We start from the raw sequence: 20,646 nt of genomic DNA, 5'->3' as shown, positions 1-20,646 counted from the left end.
ATGACCAGTCCTCTGTGAACCCAGAGGCTTTCTCTGAATGTGTTTATCCCTAAATGACACCTGGCCTCTGTTCTGGTATCTTGTTAATAAAATGAAGTTGCTCATGCTTAGTGCTCTTCTTCCCAATCTGGAGTGCAGAAGACAATCAGGGAATGCCAGGCTTAAGGCATCGGTCTTGTACTTGGGTTTCACCTGGACACAGGGACATGGGGGCACCAGGTTTTGGGTGAGGGAGTGAGGGCTGGACTGAGTTGTCACTGGTGGATGCCCAGTGCCCCTGGAGAACCTGACCCTTCAAGAAGCAGCTTCTTGGGATTGAAACGTGAGAGGACCGGTGGCATCAAGGAGGTATTGTAAGCCACCAGGATATCCTAAGGCTTCTCCTGGGATATTGAGTGCCTTGTGTTGGGTGGGCAGTGAGTGGATCTTCACAGTAAAGCTAAGCCAAAGGATGGATTTGCTGATGGGAGCTCTGCAATGTCAGGGCACACAGCTGGGTCACAGTGCAAAGGTCTCAGAGGCCTTCAGTTGATAGGGCCAAAAGGGTGAGCAGGCAAGAGCAGGAAGGTGGGGAGAGGTGGGCAGGGGCTGGGCTGGGCTGGGCAGTGCCCAGCAGAGGGCAACAGCAGCGTCAGGGAGCAGTGGCAGCATGCAGGGGAGGGCTCCCAGCAGGGCTTGGTGCTGTAGAGCCAGGGCTGCGCCAAGGGAGCCCAGAGCTGCAGGGGCAGGGGAGAGGAGGCCGCTCTGGGCCCTTGCTGGCCTGGGCAGAGCAGGAAGGGGGCCCAGGGCATTTGTCCCTTCCCCGCAGCCTGCCAGGACCTGCAAGGCGCTCATGGAGTGTCCAGGGCCAGGCTGTACCCCATGGCCACGAGCCCTGCCTGCCCTCCTCCTGTTACACTGTGTGCACTGGCTGCAGCAGAGGGGACCACCAGCCAGCCCCTGCATGGAGCTCTGCCACCCGCCTGGCCCCGGCCCTCTCCAGCGCCCTCCTTACTGCTCTCTGATGCACGCCAGCACCTCCCCGTGCGTGCCCGCCAGCACATGTGCTGAAGGCCAGGGCGACTGCTGCAGGGGCAGGGAGCTCAGCATGGCCCTTGCAGCCCCCTGCCCTGGGCCAGCCTCTGCCCTTGGGCTCGGCCCCGGCCTTGGCTCTGCTGGCAGGAGCGCTCTTGCCATGCGCTTCCTGGCCTCCCCTCGCCTGCGCACAGCTGCTGCCCACTCCGGCTGCTGCCACAAACGTGTCCTCACAAGCAGCACCACCCCTTGGGCTGCTTCTGCTGGCCTCCCCCACCCCACTGCCTTGACTCCTTGTCTCTGCTGGGCCCCAACTCCTGCACCGAAATGCATCCCTTGGCTGTCAGTGCCCTCTCCCCTACCATGGTTGGATGTTTTTCCAGTGGGTCATCCACCATGCACCATAATGAATACTATGAGCAGGACTAGAGGGGTTCTGCTTCCAGCCAGGGGGAGGCAGGGAGGAAAGGGACAATCAGGTTTACTGGACTGTGTATATTTAATGGCCTGACATATCACACCCACAAATGTATCAGGCTCTACTGGACACTGGTGCACAGAGTACCCTAATGCCATCAAGCTAGAAAGAGGTAGAACCCACCTGTATTTCTGGAGTGACAGGGGGATCCCAACAGTTAACTGTACTTGAGGCTGAAGTGAGTCTAACTGGGAAAGAATGGCAAAAGCACCCCATTGGGACTCGCTCGGAGGCTATGTGCATGCTCGGCATAGACTGCTTCAGGAGAGGGAACTTCAAAGTTCCAAGATGGCACCACCAGTGGGGATTTGGCATAGCTGCCTTGTGAAAAGACCTGCCCAGTCAATAGCAACTCTATTTGAGTAATGTGACTTTTCACATTACTCAATTTAGTTTTCAGTGTCTGGAAGGGAACAATGTCCCCAAAGAGGCCAAGCTCATGGGTACAGCTACAGCCACTTGAAGAAATATTTTCTTTAGTTTTCATTCTGAGTTTTCCACAGCAGACCCAAGAGAGACCGTGGATGTCCAGTTTTCTAGTAAGATTCGGGCTGTATTTCTCAGGTTCCAATGGTCATTTCGAATTTATTTTATTTCAATTTTATTTTATTTTATTTTATTTTATTTTATTTTATTTTATTTTATTTTATTTTATTTTATTTTATTTTATTTTATTTTATTTTATTTTATTTTATTTTTATTTTTATTTTTATTTATTTTTTTTTTTCCCAAAGAACCCCGGACTTGTCTTATAAAGGGTTTCCCGTGCTGGGCTGGGCTGCATTTACAGGGACAAAGACCACTGCTGGCAGTGGAGGTGTCAGACCTCCAGTCTCAGCTTTTCCTCCCTATGGAGGTCTCCAAAGAAGTCACCCTGGATCAATAGCAAGAGGAGAATGATGCTCAAAATTGAATTGCAGAAAAATCAACCTTTAAAACTAGAAAAGATCTTTTTTAGGTGCTTTTTGAAAACTTCTTCCTTAACTACAGCATGCAAGTTCTGCAATTAGGTGCAAAAGCTGTGAAGACTTGAAGAAAACTATGGAGGAGATGTTAGGAGTTCCTTAATTTTAATGAGTTCCATGGTGTATTGTGGTGCTCAGTCTATGAAGCTCAGGTACTGAGAGGAGAATGATGCAACTGCTTTAGCAAGTAAAGTCAGGAGGAAAAGCTGAAGTGACTTGGAGTATTAATGGGCCCCACTGAGGGCTGTTCCTAACAAAGCCCCCCCAGGGCCTTGTTAGGGCAGATAATTGGAGGCCATGGTTACAGACAGGCAAAGCACTGTGTTGAGAAATGTCTTTGTTGGTTTTAGTGAAGCAGAAGAGCCAAGGCCTGACCCCTGGAACTGTGAGAGGAGATTCTGCACCCCTATGTCCATCTCAGGACACTTCCTGGGGTCTGTGGGATGTGGTGGGCAGTGTGATGCCATGAGAAGAACAGTGGTACTACACCTCTGAGCTGCTGCACAGGGTTGTAAGGAATCCATGAGACCCCATCACAATGAATATAACATCTCTCCTCCTAAGCTCTAGTCAAGAGGACAAAAACCTCAGGGCTGTTGGGCACTCCATTCTTGCTAGCACCCTCTGCCTTCTCCTATGTAGCTTTTCCTACGCTGTCCCACAATTTGTCCTATTTCCTTGAAGTCTTCAGACACCAATCTCTGTTCACCACCTTGCTCTCATCGCTTGCTTTCACCGATGTCTCGTCAACCCTCACCAGCTGTTCCTTGAAACATGATGCCATGGTCTGATAAGAGGGTTACCTCTGGCACCACAGCATGACCCTTTGAGGGACATTTCTTCCTCCTTGTGGACAGTGCGCAACTTCCATGGTGCACTTTGTTGAGTTTCTTCTCCCCTGCTCTTTCCTACTAACAAAGGAAAGTTCCATCAGGCTGGAAACCACTCCTGAAGTAGGCATCCCAACCCAGCAGACTCCTTGCAGCCTCTCAGCAAACCAGACACAGGTTACCTCAGCAGCAGCTTCCAAGCCAGGGGCCTGCTGCTGGCCTTGCAGCTTCTTGGCTACACACAGCCAAGCCTTGTGCCTGCTGCTGCCCACTCATGGACTCAAGCAGAAGGGAGACGACAACCCATCTGGGGGCCTTCTTTCTGCCTGGGTCCTGCTGGGTCTGGAGGCAGAGGGGATCCCCCAGTCAGCATGCCAAGCAGGTGCCTTCTGCTGGCCTAGCAGGGCCACTGCCAGATGTCAGCCCAAAAGTGCAGATCCCAGGTCTATGTCAAGGCTGACCTGCCACCTCCAGACACAAGTGACCTCCCAGTCCCTTTCTGTGACACGTTCTTGCTGCTGCCCTATCAAGTGCAGAGACAGAAGTGACCTCACAGTCCCTGCCACAGTCACATTGCTCCTGCTGGGGCAGGAGATGCTGAGGCAGAGCTGAGCTCCTCAGAGCATTCCCACCCATCTCCTCCTTGTGACCCACAAGCTGATCAGATCCATGGCCCAACACATTCATTTGGAGTTAGGGTTTTTTAAGGTCTCTTAAGCAGTTTTCCAGTGTTAAATAGACCATTTTGATGCTAGTATTAAGGGCAGAGATCAGAGTGATTAAGAGAGTAAGAGCTAGGATGAATCAGATATGGGCTGAGTTTTGTCTTCTAGGGGTACGCTGAGGTTACTCATTAGAGTAGTGGATTCCTGTCAGGGTGCTGAGTAGCATTTAGTTTTAGGAATTAACTTTACAGGTTGAAGCCAGGGAATAGCCTTGTATGACTATTTTAAATCACGGTTACAGCTGCATCAGCATAACCTGGACCCTCTTACCTCTACAAAATCCTTAATTTTAGCTGGCCAAGCCCCTATTCCCTCCTCTCAGTCTTACATTTCTCCTGGCCAGGCTTCTCCTGATTTCCCCATATCAATTATCTTTTTAGGGGCATGCTTATGATGCCTTTCATGATCTTAGACTATCTGTCAGTGCTCTGTTGGCTACTCTATTCCTGAGAAAAGTGGCACTTAAGACATGATGGAAAAGGACACAAATGTCCATCACAGCACCCTGCACAATGTGCCCAGCAGCTCTGCAGTGCCACAAAAGTGTGATTCCTGCCTACAAGTTTTCTTTCCAGAATGGTTCCTATGGCTCCAGGGTAACTTTTCCCAGGCACTACGTTCCCCAGGCCACACCACTCATGCATGCAGGTCCCACGTGTCTCTCCAAGCCTCCCCTCTGCCCCTGCAGTAGTGGCACCTCAGCGCAGCAGGTTGGTGCATCTCCAGGCTCAGGGGTGTTTCCTGAGGGCCTGCCCCATGTGGGGAGTGGTGGGGAGGAAGAGAGCAAGGTCATCTCCTGGGGCATGGCTGAGCACAGCCCAGCCATACTGCACCGTGGGCAGGCCCCTGCTCCCAAGCTGAGGCACACATGCAAGGTGGACAGTTCATCATCCCAGCTTCACGCAGGGACCTTCAGCCCTGCCCCAGTCCCAAGATTTGGCTACTTCTCCACCCACAGACATACCCTGCTTTCCATCTGGGGACTCAAACAGGACTTTAAGGATCTGCTAAAGCCATGGATTTCCTTGTTTCTCACAGCCTTCTCAAAATTCTTTCTCCTGGCCCTCCCCACTGCCCAGCACTGCCTCTCAGGTGGCACTCAGTGACCCTTCAGAAGGGCCTTTGGGCTTTCTCAATTCTCCTGGTGCTTATTACCACCTTCCTGGCTCCTTCCCAAGCTTAGAGGGAGTCTTTTTGTCCATCAGGGTCCCTGTACTGGCTGTGGCTGGGACGGAGTTACTCTCTGCAAAGCAGTCCCTTGTGGTACAGTGTTTTGGTTGTGTGACCAGTGATGGTCACCCACAGTTGTGGTTGCTGTTTTTGAGCATTTCTTGCACAGCATCAGGTCCTTCTGTGGCTCACAATTTCTGAGTTTTACTTGGTTTTGTTATTCTGTCCCCAGTTCCTCTAGAAGAAGAGAAAGCAGGTGGCCAATAGGTGTTTATCTGCTGGATGCATGGAGCAAGGGGGTGTCCGTGGTGCAACGAAATGGAGGTCCGTGAAGCTGCAGGAGCCCTGGTGTCTTGCCTGGCAGATCCCCAGCACACAGTGCCTGTGCCCCGCAGGGCCAGCCCCGCTCCCCAGGCCAGCACAAGAGGCCTGGCCCAGCCACAGAGCAGCCTGCCCCGAGCAGGGGCCTGCACAAAGAGCTTTCTCCTTCTCATTTCTCCTTTTATATAGGCCCAGCAATGCTGCCCTGCTCTTCCCCAGGGCCATCCCTGCTCCCAGGGAGCCTTACCCAGGGCAGTGTGTCCGTGCTGGCCTGGCCAGCTGTTACTTCTTCCATCCCTGTGCTCCCCACAGGGCCGCAAGCTTGCAGTGCTGCTGTGAGAGCCAGGGGCTGTGGTGCCCTGGGACCCCCGGGGATCTCCCCCGTACCCGTGATGGTCAGGGTGGGCAGCAGACCTACGTCCATGGGGATCTCTGCTGCTGAGCCCCTTTCTATCTGCCCTGATGGCTCAGCAGCACAGGGCAGTGCTGGGCCGGGCCATGGGGTGTCTCTGAGGGCACAAAGGGCAGGCGAGTGCTGCACCAGACCTCGCCACAGCACTTCAAAATGTATATACGCAATTACTCTGCAGTCTTACAGGCCTTCACCTGCTGGCTCTTCACCACGTCTTCTGGCATTGCAGAGCCCTCCTTTAGCCCATGGACTTCTCAGATTCCCCTTTTCCTTTAACAGACCTTTCTGTGGATGGTCACACATTTTATGAGGTTCTAATCACTACCCACTGAGCACATTGTCCCTGCAGATCCCCTGACATCTCCTGGCAGCTCCAGATTCCTCTCCAGGCTGGAATCTGCCATCTGCCCCGCTGCCGGGGGTGCAGTCCCATGCAAATAAATTTAAGATCAGTTGTCATCACCTTAGGCAAGTTCTGCCGTAACGGAAGCTCCTAGTGTTGCCCTTGGTTCCTCAAGGACCACCCTGGGACTTTCAGCCTGTGTCCTTCACTCTATGATGAACACCCAGAATAGAGAAGAGAAGGGAGCAACCCTTTGGCTGTGTTCCTGATAGCACATTTGGAAGAGGTGTCCAGGGTCCTGGGTTTGCCCTCAGCAGCCCCTCTTGTTACTGTGGTGCTAGCAGGGAGGCAGCTTTGACCCAGGGTTGCACAGTGCTTGCTGCCGCCTGCAGCCACAGGGATGCCACTGCAGAGACAACAGGTCTGTCACCAAGGTACTTGAGATCTGAGGGCTTACCCAGAACAATGTGGAAGCCTAAAGAGCAATAGTGAAAATGCCACATCCTGCTGCTGGCCATGGCCAGGGCTCCGGAGAAGCAGCAGCCCCAAACCAAAGGCAGCAGACAGGCAGAGCCCAGCGGGCAGTGAGGGGCAGCCCCGAGGCCACCGGGGCTGCTCCTGCATGTGGCAGCTGGGCTCTTGGCCCTGAGCCCCTCCTGAGTGCTGGGGCTGCTCCCCCAGCTCCAGAAGAGATGGGAAGAGATGGCAGCTGAGACCAGTGAAGTTCTAATGGCTTTATTATTGGGTTTATCTACACAGGGAGCCGTCTTCAATAGGAAAATAATTGATTCTAGGGGGGGTTAAAAATAATATTATTTAATTCAAAAGTGAAATACTGAGAGAAAATAATAATACAGACATTTAATAACAGAAGACATGATATTATTTTATTTCTGAGAAAAACTAGGATTTCTAATATTAGGCGTAGTTTTATAGGTGAATTTGCTGAAGATGTGTGTATTCAAGTAGAGTCCTGATGGAATCCCTTAGTTCCCAGTTCCTCATACTGTAGATGAGTGGGTTCACTGCTGGAGGTACTATTGAGTACAGAGGTGACACCACCAAGTCCAGGGATGGCGACGAGATGGAGGGAGGCTTCAGGTAGGCAAACATGGCAGTGCTGACCATCAGGGAGACGATGGCTAGGTGCGGGAGGCATGTGGAAAAGGCTTTGTGCCGGCCCTGCACAGAGGGCATCCTCAGCACTGCCCTGAAGATCTGCACATAAGATACCACTATGAAGACAAAACAACCAAAGGCCAAAAAAATACTAAACACAAGTGCCCAAACTTCCCTGAGAGAGGCATCTGAGCAGGAGAGCTTGAGGATCTGGGGGATTTCACAGAAGAACTGGTCCACAGCATTGCCTTGGCAGAAGGGCAGGGAAAATATGTTGGCCGTGTGCAGGACAGCATTGAGAAAGCCACTGCCCCAGGCAGCTGCTGCCATCTGGGCACAGGCTCTGCTGCCCACGAGGCTCCCGTAGTGCAGGGGCTTGCAGATGGCAACGTAGCGATCGTAGGCCATGACAGTTAGAATTGAATACTCTGAACCAAAGAAGAAGACAAAAAAGAGAACTTGAGCAGCACATCCTTGATAGGAGATGGCCCTGGTGTCCCAGAGGGCATTGGCCATGGCTTTGGGCAGAGTGGTGGAGATGCAGCCCAGGTCGAGGAGGGCGAGGTTGAGGAGGAAGAAGTACATGGGGGTGTGGAGGCGGTGGTGGCAGGCTATGGCTGTGAGGATGAGGCCGTTGCCCAGGAGGGCAGCCAGGTAGATGCCCAGAAAGAGCGCGAAGTACAGGAGCTGCAGCTCGCGCGTGTCTGCGAATGCCAGCAGGAGGAACTCGTTCACAGAGCTGCTGTTGGGCATTCTCTGACTTTGTACTTGTTTGTCTGTTGAAGGGGAGACGGCAGAAAAACGTTAGAATGAACTTCTATGAAGAAAAGTGGAAATAAAACAAAAGGCTGGCTAACTCATATTCAGACAAATGTCAGATCAATGAGCTTTGAAGTATTGCTGCAAAAGACTGAGCTGAATGCAAAGCAGAGCTGCAACTATTTCCCTCACTTTATTTTATTCTAGTTGCCCTATCCTAGTTGAGGTATTGGATTTTGACACTCCCTGACATTACTTGTACACTCACGGTGAAATCCTGTGTTTGCCAGGAGGCAAAAGGGCTGTCCCTAGGTGAAGACTGAGCAGAGCAGCTCTGCCCAGTGGTCCTGTTCTCAGTTGCTCTGTGTCACCTCTCTGAGCTGCAGGACCATCCCACTCAGATGTTTCCCTGAGAAGAAACAAAAGAAAACTGAGAGCAGAAAAGCCTGAGTCTAAGTGCATCAGGACAGAATCTTCACCTTGTCTCACGGGGTCTTAGCAGGATCTCAGCTCTTCCCTCCTAACCAGGGCTGCAGAAGCCTCACTCCAGCTTCCCAGAGACAGCCATCCAGCAGCACATCCAGGCATGGCCTTAACACGGAGGTGTCTCCTCCTTCAGGTACCTGCATGCTGCAAGGGCACAAGGATGCCACGAGAGAGCTGCATCCTGCTGGAGAGCATCATGCAGACCAGGAGGACACCCCTCAGACTGAGCTGGATATTCACAAGCTGGGGTATCCCAATATTCAAACTGCATCCCCTGCAGTGTCTGGAGGAGGCTCGGCCACCACACTCCTGGCTGACCAGGGGTAGCTAGGTTATGACATTCCAAGGGGCTTCTGCCAGACTTCCTCAGCTCGCACTGCAACCCAGCAGGACTCTCAAAGCCTACTGCATTGCCCACTGCCCTCCCAGAAACAAGACCTAGCAGGAGGAAACCCTTCCAGGACCTGCAGCTGCATGGCCCTGCAGCCCGACCCTTACCTTGTCAAGGGCTGTGCAGGTTTCTCCTGCAGGCAGCTCTCAGCATCCTCCCACTGCCAACTGCCTTCAGCCCCTCTCTCCTTTTCTCCTCTCTGTGTCTGTGCCTCTGTGTCTCTTTCCTGCTGCACTGTGCAGAGGAGCTGCTCCTGGGCACAGCTGTCTCTCTGCACCACGGCCCTCTTGCCACGAGCTCTCTCTGTCCCATGAGCCTGGCCCAGCTCAGCAGCACAGCACCAGCCCAAGGCACTGCAATCACCCCTCTGGGGGCTTTGCTGATGAGCCCACAAACCTCAGGCACTCAGAGACAATTGAAGACATGTCTCCAGAAGTCCAAGTCAGAGGCAAGTTTCCTGCAGTGACCCCTGAGGGCCAGCACTGACACAGCCTCCCTTGGAGCTCGTTAGAGCAGAACCCTGGAGGCAGTGAGGACAAGGAGACAAAGGCAATGTGAAGGTGACACTGATATGTAGGAAAACTGGATGTGTTTAACCAAGCTCAAGGGCCAGGCCTTGACCCCAAGTCCTTTGAAGGGAGATCTTTCCCTTGACAGTTTGCTCAGGGCTCTTTGTAGGGCAGTAGGAGATGGGGATGTGCATGGCCAAGTGCAGGAGAATGGTACGACCCCTGCCTGGTTCATGGGTGGGGGCGAGGAGGCAATGAGGCCCTGGTGTTTTAACGATAATCTGTCTCCTCATAAGCCTCAGTGGCAGAGACAACAGCCATACCCTTGGACACAAAGACCTGGGTCCTGTTGGGACTTTCAGCCTTTCCACAGCCCTCTATCCTGTCTAAACCTGGCTCTTAAAAGGACTCCCATACCTGCACATCGTTCACTGCTGGCTGCAGACCCTTGTCCGTGTGGTGTCACACCAAGTCTGAGCTGAGTCTGGGAACTCAGATCTTCTTGGTGGCCATGCCCCTCGTAAGGCAGCTCTGTAGGAAGCTGGCCTGGTTCCTCGTGAGCAGGCACCACTGCTCGTATGGCATCCCTCGTTGTACCCAGGCCCTCCTCCTGCTGGACATTACTCACTCAGCAGTGTCCCAGTCTGCCCTGATGTGTGGGGTTTCTCTTCCTCTGGTACAGGACTGGGCTCTTCTCCATGTAAAAGTCAAAAATTTTCTGAAGTCAAAATCCTGCAGATTCTCAAGGTTCACCCGCAGTGATGCTCCATTCTATCAGCTGTTAATGTCAGCAGGCAGACAGTTCAACCTTACTGTAATTGTGCTATCTCTGACTAGACAGCAGCAGCAGCAAGAGTTGCAGGGAAATTTGGATAATTCAGGACTAACCATCTGAATGGAATTGCAGCACAGTCACAGAAGGTAGGGGATGGAAGGCTGTCAAGTTCCACATTTGCTGTGCTTTCTTCTCATGCATGCTGTCAGTTTGTCTGAAGCTGTGTCCTGAATGTTATGGGGCTGTTCAGGTCAAAATTAGAAGGGCCAAAGCCCAGCTGGAGCTCAATCCATCTATTACTGTCAAAGACAATTAAAAAAATAAAATACGATAAGATAAAAATGATATAAATAATTTAAATGAAGGAGGATTAGGGAGAATCATAATCCTTTATTGGATTCTGGGGGGAAAACCCAGTGACAAGGGATGAGGTAAAGTCTGAGGCACTTAATGCCTTCTTTGCCTCTGTTACTAGCAGCAAGACCAGTTGTTCCCCTGGACATTTCTTCCTCCTCATGGCCAGTGCCAACCTTCCATTGTACACTTTGTGGCAGTTTTTTTTTTCTCCTGCTCTTTCCTACTACCAAAGAAAGCTCCACCAGGGTGGAAACCACTCCTGAAGTAGGCATCCCAACAAAGCAGGCTCCTTGCAGCCTCTCAGCCAAGCAGACACAAGCCACCTCAGCAGCAGCTTCCAAGCCAGGGGCCTGCTGCTGGCCTTGCAGCTTCTTGGCTAGACACAGCCAAGCCTTGTGCCTCCTGCTGTGCAGTCATGGACTCAAGCAGAAGGGACAGGACAACCCATGTTGGGGCCTTCTTTCTGCCTGGGTCGTCCTGGCTCTGGAGGCAGAGGGGATCCCCCAGTCAGCATGCCAAGCAGGTGCCTTCTGCTGGCCTAGCAGGGCCACTGCCAGCTGTCAGCCCAAAAGTGCAGCTCCCAGGGAGAAGTCAAGGCTGACCTGCCACCTCCAGACACAAGTGACCTCACAATCCCTTTCCGTGACATGTTCCTGCTGCAGGTTTATCAAGTGCAGAGGCAGAAGTGACCTCACAGTCACTGCCACAGTCACATTCCTCCTGCTGGGCCATGAGATCCTGAGGTAGAGCTGAGCTTTCTCTAGCCCCTTTGGTATCTCTTTTTCACTTTCTGGGTTAGAGATTAAACCAAGTTTTAGTAGGAGTTTTTTTTGTCTGCTTGTGCTGTCAGGTCTGTGGTTGAGGTATGGACAAGCTCTGTGGTTTACGGGTGCTTTTTGTCTGTCAAGGAGTCTAGGGTTAAATAAGGCATTTTAATATATGTGTTAAGTGAAAGGATTACAGTTATCAAGAGAGAAAATGTATTTCTTTCAGTTTGTTGTAGTAGCATTTAGGTTTATTTAGCGTTAAAATTACTAGCTCAAGTAAAGTAAGGGCCATATATGACTGCTTTAAGTCAGTCTTACTGCACTACCGGCATTGCATGAATGCTCTTACCTCTATGAAATCATTAATTTCTTCTGGCCATGCTCCTATTCCCACCCCAAAATCTCACATGTTTCTTGTTCAGGCTGCTCCTGACCTCCCCATATTTTACTTGGATCAGCTTTCTGATGACATTTACCATCTCAGTGTATCTGTCTCACCTCTGTTGGCTGCTCCATTCCTGAGAAGGAAGTGGCATTGTAGTCAGGAGGGAAAAGGACACAAAAATCTTTAGGTGCATCCTGAGCAATATGCCCATCAGCTCTGCACCTCCACAAAATCATGCTTACGACCTACAAGTTTTGTTTCCCAAATGGCTTCTGTGGATCCAGGGTTACTTTTCCCAGGCCCTCTCACATGCTTCAGTTTTGGATGTGCAGGGATGGGATAAGGAAAGCCAAGGCATGGATGGAACTCAGCTTATCTGGGGATGAAAAGCATAACAGGAAGAGATCCTATAGGTACTTTGCTCAGAAAGGAAAGGCCAAGGAGAGTGTACCCCCCTCTGATGGATGAGAAGGGTGAACTGGTAATGACAGACATGGAGAAGCCTGAAGGACTCAACAACTTCTTTGCCTCAGTCTTCCCTGCCAGTCAGGCTTCCCAAGTCTTTCATTCTCTGAACCCATAGGTAGAGGCTGGGGGTGCAAATTCCCACCTGTTGTAAGTGAAGAGAAGATTTGATGCCACCTGAAGAAGCTCAAGAAGTACAAGTCTATGGGGCTTGATGACTTGCCTTCCAGGGAGTGGAATGCTGTGGCTGAGGCTGTGGATATTCCATCCCTGGGGGTGTTCAAGGCCACGTTAGATGAGGCCCTGAGCAACCTGATCTAGGGGGTGGTGTCCCTGCCTCTGGCAGGGGGGTTGGAACTAGATGATTGTCGAGGTGCTTTCCAACTCAACCGTTGTATGATTCTCTGATTCTGTGATTGTGCTTCAGAGGGAAAGTAATAATAATAATAATAATAATAATAATAACAACAACAACAACAACAACAACAACAACATGGTATTGGGCTTCAGAATACTCAGTGATCCTTTGTGATATGGTTTAGTGGAGGACTTGTTAGTGGTAGGTCAGAGGTTGGACTAGGTGATCTTGGAGGTCTCTTCCAGCCTAGATGATTCTGGGATTCTGTGATCCAGTTCATCCATGAGACAAAACCCTGCCAGCAGCACGAAGGACACTGAAATGTGGCCTCACATGAAGGAGGCTCCAGATCGCTGGTATAGAAACAGCATTTTTGTGCCATGACCAACGTGGTATATGCTGCAGGAAAAGGCCTCCATCTGAAGTAAAAGGCCCAGGCCAGCACCGGTGTGGCACAGGCTTGAGATTTGGGTGTTTGTGAACATTATGGAACCACGGGCTCTTTAAGGTCCCTTCCAACATGAGCAGTTCTATGATTCTGTGCTTAGCAGCCCTGTACAGCTCCTGTAGGGCCTAGCCTCAGTTCATGCCCCTCAGCTTGTGCTCCAAAAGTGCTCCCTCATGTCACTTGTCCCATCTGCGTTCCTTGGCTACCCCAGGGCATCCTGGAGTCAGTGGCCACCTCTGAATAGAGAATGGAAACCAGCCATGAAAGTAGATCTAGGAAACAATGGGAACCTGTGCGTAAAAGGACTCTAAGTAACAGCTGAAAGAGTCTTTTATGGCAACACCACCAGCTTTTTATTTTTCTATGAATTCTCTTGATTTAGTCTCATAGGTTTTTTATTATTATTATTTTATTTGTTTATTTATTTATTTTATTTATTATTGACAGCACTGTGGACAAGGATTATCTACCAATGTATGCTTTTTCTGTGAATAGTCTTATGCAAACATTTACCAAAAGATATTTCCCAACTTTTTTTTTTCTTTTTTCTTCTTCCTCCACCTCTTCTGTCTTCAAGCAGAACTCCAAGGGAAGAAGTCACTGAATTAAAGAATAACTCATGTTGATGAGATGATGACTTGGAAAAGTGCTCCATGCCATCATAAAGGGAGATAAAAAAGGGTCAAACGTGTTGGTCCAAGTGCCCATGACTGAAGGGTGCTGCTGGTAACTGGCTGGCAGGAGGACTTTGTACCACTAATGTCCAGCCAACTTCTCCCCCCCCAACTTCATCCCCTTCTTCAGTGTGAATATCAGCAATGTGGCTAAAGGGAGACTCCAGGAGACTATGGCAAAGGCCTTGCCAAATCCAGGTTCACCACATTCCCTTCTCTGCCCTCCCCTACTGCTTCACCTGCGGCAGGACTTTCTCCATCACGTTCCCATGGGCAGAGGTGACAACTGCAAATCTTCCTGTCCTTTTTCTTGTGCTTCCTGAAGACGAGTTTGCTGTCTGCTTTTTCCAAGTCCCCAGAAATCTCTCTGATCCAAACGCTTGATGGCCTGGTCCAGAAAGGCAGGGTAGTGTGACATAGCAGAGAGGGGCATTTGCAATGAGCTTGTGAGAGGGGGGTTACAGAAATCTCACAGAGACACTGGGGGTTGGTTCGGGAGTCACACAGGGCAACGGCAGCGCTCTATGAGATGTCCACATCTGAGCTGGCCTCCCACGCTCCTCATACACACAGGGCTGTTGAGAGACACGAGTCTCTGCCTTGCACACCACACACAGTGCACTGCAGTGTCTGCAGTGTCCCTCTGGCTCCTGCAGCCACTGCCAGAGGCTGGGAGGCACCTCAGCCCTGCAGTGCTTTGCCCTGCTCTGCCCTCCTCTGAGATGCCCCACGGCATGAGGAATGGTCACAGGGACCTTGCTTCAAGGAAGCATATCTCAGAGCTGGATTCAGGTGCCTTCCCAGGGCATGTTACTTAACCTTGTGACACTGTCTGCCCTGTCACAGCATTGCCTTGGCAGAGGGGAAGGGAAAATGTAGTGGCTTGTGCAGGACAGCATTGAGAAAGCCACTGCCCCAGGCAGCTGCTGCCATCTGGGCACAAGCTCTGCTGCCCACGAGGCTCCCGTAGTGCAGGGGCTTGCAGATGGCAACGTAGCGGTCGTATGACATGACGGTGAGAAGGGAATACTCTGCTCCAACCAAGAAGAAGAAAAAGAAGACCTGTGCAGCACAGCCTTGATAGGAGATGGCCCTGGTGTCCCAGAGGGCATTGGCCATGGCTTTGGGCAGAGTGGTGGAGATGCAGCCCAGGTCGAGGAGGGCGAGGTTGAGGAGGAAGAAGTACATGGGGGTGTGGAGACGGTGGTCACAGGCTACGGCGCTGAGGATGAGGCCGTTGCCCAGGAGGGCAGCCAGGTAGATGCCCAGGAAGAGCGCAAAGTGCAGGAGCTGCAGCTAGCGCGCATCCAGCTCTCAGCATCCTCCCACTGCCAACTGCCTTCAGCCCCTCTCTCCTTCTCTCTATGTCTGTGCTTCTGTGTCTCTTTCCTGCTGCTCTGTGCAGAGGAGGTGCTCCTGGGCACAGCTGTCTCTCTGCACCACGGCCCTTTTGCCACGTTCTCCCCTTGAGCCCAGGAGCCCGGCCCAGCTCAGCAGCACAGACCTAGCCCAAGGCACAGTAATCACCCCTCTGGGGGCTTTGCTGATGAACCCACGAACCTCAGGCACTCAGAGACAATTGAAGACAGCTCTCCAGAAGTCCAAGTCAGAGGCAAGTTTCCTGCAGTGTCCCCCTGAGGGCCAGAACTGACACAGCCTCCCTTGGAGCTCGTTAGAGCAGAACCCTGGAGGCAGTGAGGACAAGGAGACAAAGGCAATGTGAAGGTGACACTGAGGTGTAGGAAAAGTGGATGTGTTTCACTGGGCACCAGGGTAAAGACAATAAGGAATGATTTAATATTTGAAAAGATAGAAAAGAAAGATAAAATAGTAACAATAACTATAACTAGAACAATATAATAATACTATGTACAAGGCAAGTGATACACCATGCAGTTGCTGAGAAGCCCCTCACCAATGCTCAACCTGTCTCTGAGCTTTGGTCCCACTGACCCTGGCCAGCCTGCATTGGGATCTCTTGTGCACGTCCCTTGTACTTAATTTCTTTTAGTGCAAAATCAGCTTTCAGTGGAAGTTGAAGTATTTTCTTCACTTTCTCAAATGCTCCCTCTGCTGTGTCACCCCACCCAGTGATGCCATCGATGTAGTGCAGGTGCTCAGGAGCTTCCTCCTCTTCCAGGGCAGTCTGGATCAGTCCATGGCAAAAGGTAGGTCTGTGTTTCCTGCCCTGGGGCAGTTGGTTCCAGGTTGCAAGCAGGCTTTGGCCTTCACTCTGCTGGCAAACGAATGGAGAAAAATGCATTAGTGGTATCAGTTGTCGCAAAACACTTGGGTGCCTCTGATTCCAGTTTGCACGGAAGCTCTACCGTGTCCGGCATGGCAGCAGTCAGCATTGCGTGACTTTATTCAGGCCACGATAGGCCTCTGTTAGTGCACTCGGTTGCTGCTATACTGACTCAGGTGCACAGCTGTGGTAGGGATTGGCACCAGCTGTCCTTCAGCCCTCATCAACCCCACAACAGTATAATGTCCTCTGTCTCCAAGGCAGCTATGCCAAAAGCCCACCGATACCCTTTTGGGTCCCTGAAATATCTATCCTCTCCTGAAGCAGTCTTTCCAAGGATGCACAGAGTCTCTGGGCTAGTGCCAATGGGGTGCTTTTGCCACTCCTTCCCACTTAGACACACTTCAGCCTCCAGTACAGTTCAGAGTTGGGATCCCCCTGTCACTGCAGACATACAAATGGGTTCGACCCTCTGTAGCTTGATGGCATTAGGGTACACTGTGCAGTGGTGCCCACTAGCTCCTGATACTTCTGTGGGTCTGATGCGCAAAGCCATGGAATCCTCACAGTCCAATAAACCCGACTGTCCCCTTCCTCCCCCTGGCTGGAGGCACAGCCCCTCTAGTCCTGCTCATAGTATTCAGTACTGTCTCTGCAGGACAGCCTGCTAGAAATTGGAGCAGCAGTTCTCTAAGAACCCCTTTTAGTGATTGTTTTTCCTTGCCACTCACATACCCGTGCCCGTTGACATAGATCTGGGAGCTGCACTTTTGGGCTGACATCTGGCAGTGGCCCTGCTAGGCCAGCAGAAGGCACCTGCTTGGCATGCTGACTGGGGGATCCCCTCTGCCTACACACCCAGGAGGACCCAGGCAGAAAGAAGGCCCCAACATGGGTTGTCCTGTCCCTTCTGCTTGAGTCCATGAGTGGGCAGCAGCAGGCACAAGGCTTGGCTGTGTGTAGCCAAGAAGCTGCAAGGCCAGCAGCAGGCCCCTGGCTTGGAAGCTGCTGCTGAGCGACTTGTGTCTGCTTGGCTGAGAGGCCACAAGGAGCCTGCTGGGTTGGGATGCCTACTTCAGGAGTGGTTTCCACCCTCATGGAGCTGTCTACGGTAGTAGGAAAGAGCAGGAGAGAAAAAAAATCAATGCAAAACACCCTAGAAGATTGGCACTGCCCATGAGGAGGAAGAAATTTCCAGGGGAAAAACTGGTCTTGCTGCTAGAGTCTGAGGCAAAGAAGGCATTAAGTGCTTCAGACTTTACCTCATCCCTTGTCACCATGTTTTCCCCCAAAAATCCTATAAAGAATGATGATGCTCCTTAATCCGCCTTTATTTTAGGTATTTATATAAATATTTTTTTTTTAATTGTCTTTGACAGTAATAGATGGATTGAGCTCCAGCTGGGCTTTGTCACTTCTAATTTTCACCTGCACAACCCCATCACATTCAGGACACAGCTTCAGACAAACTGACAGCATGCATGAGAAAAAAGCACAGCAAATGTGGAACTTGACTGCCTTCCATCCCCTGCATTCAGTGACTGTGTTGCAATTCCATTCAAATAGTTACTCCTGAATTATCCAAATATCCCTTCAACTCTTGCTGCTGCTGCTGTCTGGTCAGAGATAGCACAATTACACGAAGGTTGAACTGTCTGCCTGCTGACATTAACAGCTGATAGAATGGAACATGACTGTGGGTGAACCTTGAGAATCTGCAGGATTTTGACTTCAGAAAATTTTTGACTTTTACATGGAGAAGAGCCCAGTCCTGTACCAGAGGAAGAGAAACCCCACACATCAGGGCAGACTGGGACCCTGCTGAGTGAGCAGTGCCCAGGAGGAGAAGGGCCTGGGCACCACGAGGGATGCCATACGTGCAGTGGTGCCTGCTCACGAGGAACCAGGCCAGCTTCCTACAGAGCTGCCTTACGAGGGGCATGGCCACCAAGAAGATCTGAGTTATGAGACTCAGCTCAGATCTGCTGTGACACCACATAGATAAGGGTCTGCAGCCAAAAAGAAAAGATGTGGAGGTCTCGGAGTCCCTAGGAAAGCCATGTATAGACAGGGTAGAGGGCTGTGACAAGGCTGAAAGTCCCAGCAGGACCAGGTCTTTGTGTTCATATCTATGACTGTTATCTCTGCCACTGACGCTCATGAGGAGACAGCTTATCATTAAAGCACCAGGGCCTCATTGCCTCCTCACCCCACACCTATGAACCAGGCAGGGGTCGTACCATTCTCCTGCACTTGGCAATGCACATCCCCATCTCCTACTGCCCTACAAAGAGCCCTGAGCAAACTGTCAAGGGAAAGGATCTCCCTTCCCAGGGGACATGGGTCAAGGCCTGGCCCTTGTGCTTGGTGACACACATCCAGATTTCCTACACATCGGTGTCACCTTCACATTGCCTTTGTCTCCTTGTCCTCACTGCCTCCAGGGTTCTGCTGTAACGAGCTCCAAGGGAGGCTGTGTCAGTGCTGGCCCTCAGGGGGACACTGCAGGAAACTTGCCTCTGACTTGGACTTCTGGAGAGCTGTCTTCAATTGTCTCTGAGTGCCTGAGGTTTGTGGGTTCATCAGCAAAGCCCCCAGAGGGGTGATTGCAGTGCCTTGGGCTGGTGCTGTGCTGCTGAGCTGGGCCGGGCTCGTGGGACAGAGAGAGCTGCTGGAAAGAGGGCCGTGGTGCAGAGAGACAGCTGTGGCCAGGAGCAGCTCCTCTGCACAGCGCAGCAGGGCTGGGGGCACTGCCTGCAGAGACAGAGTGCTTAAAGGCAGGCAGAAGTGGCAGGATGCACAGAGCTCACTGGGGGAGAACATTTCCCAGCCCTGAACCCGGTAAGTCTCTGGATGGAGGGCAATGCAGCTGCAGGTCCTGGAGGAAGGAGAAGCCGGGGGTGCAGACAGGGGTGTGCAGGGCTGTGGTGCAGAGCAGGGTCCCTGCTGTACCCCAGGGGCTGTGTGCCAGGGCAGGGCTTGTGCTGCTTGCCAGGCTCAGCACTCAGCCTGCCTGAGGAGCTGCCCAGGGGCTTGGGCAGAAGAAGGGCAGGGCAGGAGCTGCCTGCAAAGAGAAGGCACTTTCTGCACTCTCTGCCTGCCTCTTCCTGCTCTGATTGTGGGGTAGGCTCTATATTAACAGGGTAGTGGGGCAGCCTCTATGTTATCGGCGTAGTTGGATTTGCACTGGTGACTGAGCTTCCTATTCCATTGAATTGAGACACAAACAAGTTAGTGATGCACCTGAGAATATCCCTTCTCTTCTCTCTGCTTACAGACTGCACCAGGGCTTTTCTGAGCGGTTCTTTAGGACTTGCAGACAAGGGGATGTGGTTTTTCAACACAACCTCTGTGTGCATCCATCCCGCAGGTGAATGCTGCAAGCAGCCAGCAGCTGGGCACCAGGGAATGGACAGAGCAGCCCTCCTGGATGTGCCCTCTGGTTTAGGTGTGCCTCCACAGCAACGACATTAACCATTTCACTGGATTAGAGGTGTCCCACTGGGGACAGATGGGCAGAAGTGGTTGCTGTGTACAGGACGCTCAGCAAACAGAAAGCAGGACTCCAGACAAGGAGATAGACAAAGGTCCTCTTGGAAACGGGTAATGTAAGGTTTTACTGGGAATTTTAGTCAGAGACTTTACTCATAAGAGTTTATACTTTATATTTTCTTTCATTTCGCAGGCTCTATGTCCAAAATCAGCAAATGCCCAACATCAGCTCTGTGAGCGAGTTCCTGCTGCTGGCATTCGCAGACACACGCGAGCTGCAGCTCCTGCACTTCGCGCTCTTCCTGGGCATCTACCTGGCTGCCCTCCTGGGCAACGGCCTCATCCTCAGTGCCGTAGCCTGTGACCACCGCCTCCACACCCCCATGTACTTCTTCCTTCTCAACCTCGCCCTCCTCGACCTGGGATCCATCTCCACCACTCTGCCCAAAGCCATGGCCAATGCCCTCTGGGACAACAGGTCCATCTCCTATCAAGGGTGTGCTGCCTAACTCTTTCTCTTTGCTTTCTTGGTTGGAGCAGAATATTACCTTCTCACTGTCATGGCCTATGACCGCTACATTGCCATCTGCAAGCCCCTGCACTACGGGAGCCTCGTGGGCAGCAGAGCTTGTGCCCAGATGGCAGCAGCTGCCTGGGGCAGTGGCTTTCTCAATGCTGTCCTGCACACGGCCAACACATTTTCCCTACCCTTCTGCCAAGGCAATGCTGTGGACCAGTTCTTCTGTGAAATCCCCCACATCCTCAAGCTCTCCTGCTCAGATGCCTCTCTCAGGGAAGTTGGGGCACTTGTGTTTAGTGTTTTTTTTAGGCTTTGATTATTTTGTTTTCATTGTGGTGTCCTATGTTCAGATCTTCAGGGCAGTGCTGAGGATTCCCTCTTCTCAGGGCCGGCACAAAGCCTTTTCCACGTGCCTCCCTCACCTGGCCATGGTCTCCCTGATGGTCAGCACTGCCATGTTTGCCTACCTGAAGCCCCCCTCCATCTCCTCTCCGTCCCTGGACCTGGTGGTTACAGTTCTGTACACTGTGGTTCCTCCAGCAGCGAACCCCCTCATCTACAGCATGAGGAAACAGGAACTAAGGGATTCCATCAGGACTCTACTTGAATACACACATCTTCAGCAAATTCACCTGTAA

The 20,646-nt window shown here is 51.7% G+C and overlaps 1 protein-coding gene and 1 pseudogene across 2 annotated transcripts; one reads left to right on the top strand and one right to left on the bottom strand.

Annotated features, from left to right (window-relative positions):
- Positions 1-7,188: 7,188 nt before the first annotated feature.
- On the bottom strand, positions 7,189-8,130 carry LOC309888200 (olfactory receptor 14C36-like; the record flags this gene model as incomplete). Its single annotated transcript, XM_082780434.1, has 1 exon — positions 7,189-8,130. The coding sequence occupies one exon, from the start codon at positions 8,128-8,130 to the stop codon at positions 7,189-7,191; it is 942 nt and encodes a 313-aa protein (XP_082636560.1).
- Positions 8,131-19,703: 11,573 nt separating this feature from the next.
- LOC309888199 (olfactory receptor 14A16-like) lies at positions 19,704-20,646 on the top strand (annotated as a pseudogene). Its single transcript has one exon. The product of its transcript is annotated as an olfactory receptor 14A16-like (transcript).

Source organism: Aythya marila (assembly GCF_965140915.1).
Source record: "Aythya marila genome assembly, chromosome: 28".
NCBI lineage: Eukaryota > Metazoa > Chordata > Aves > Anseriformes > Anatidae > Aythya > Aythya marila.
Note: the sequence above shows the minus strand (reverse complement) of the source record. Positions and strands in the feature narration are given on the sequence as shown.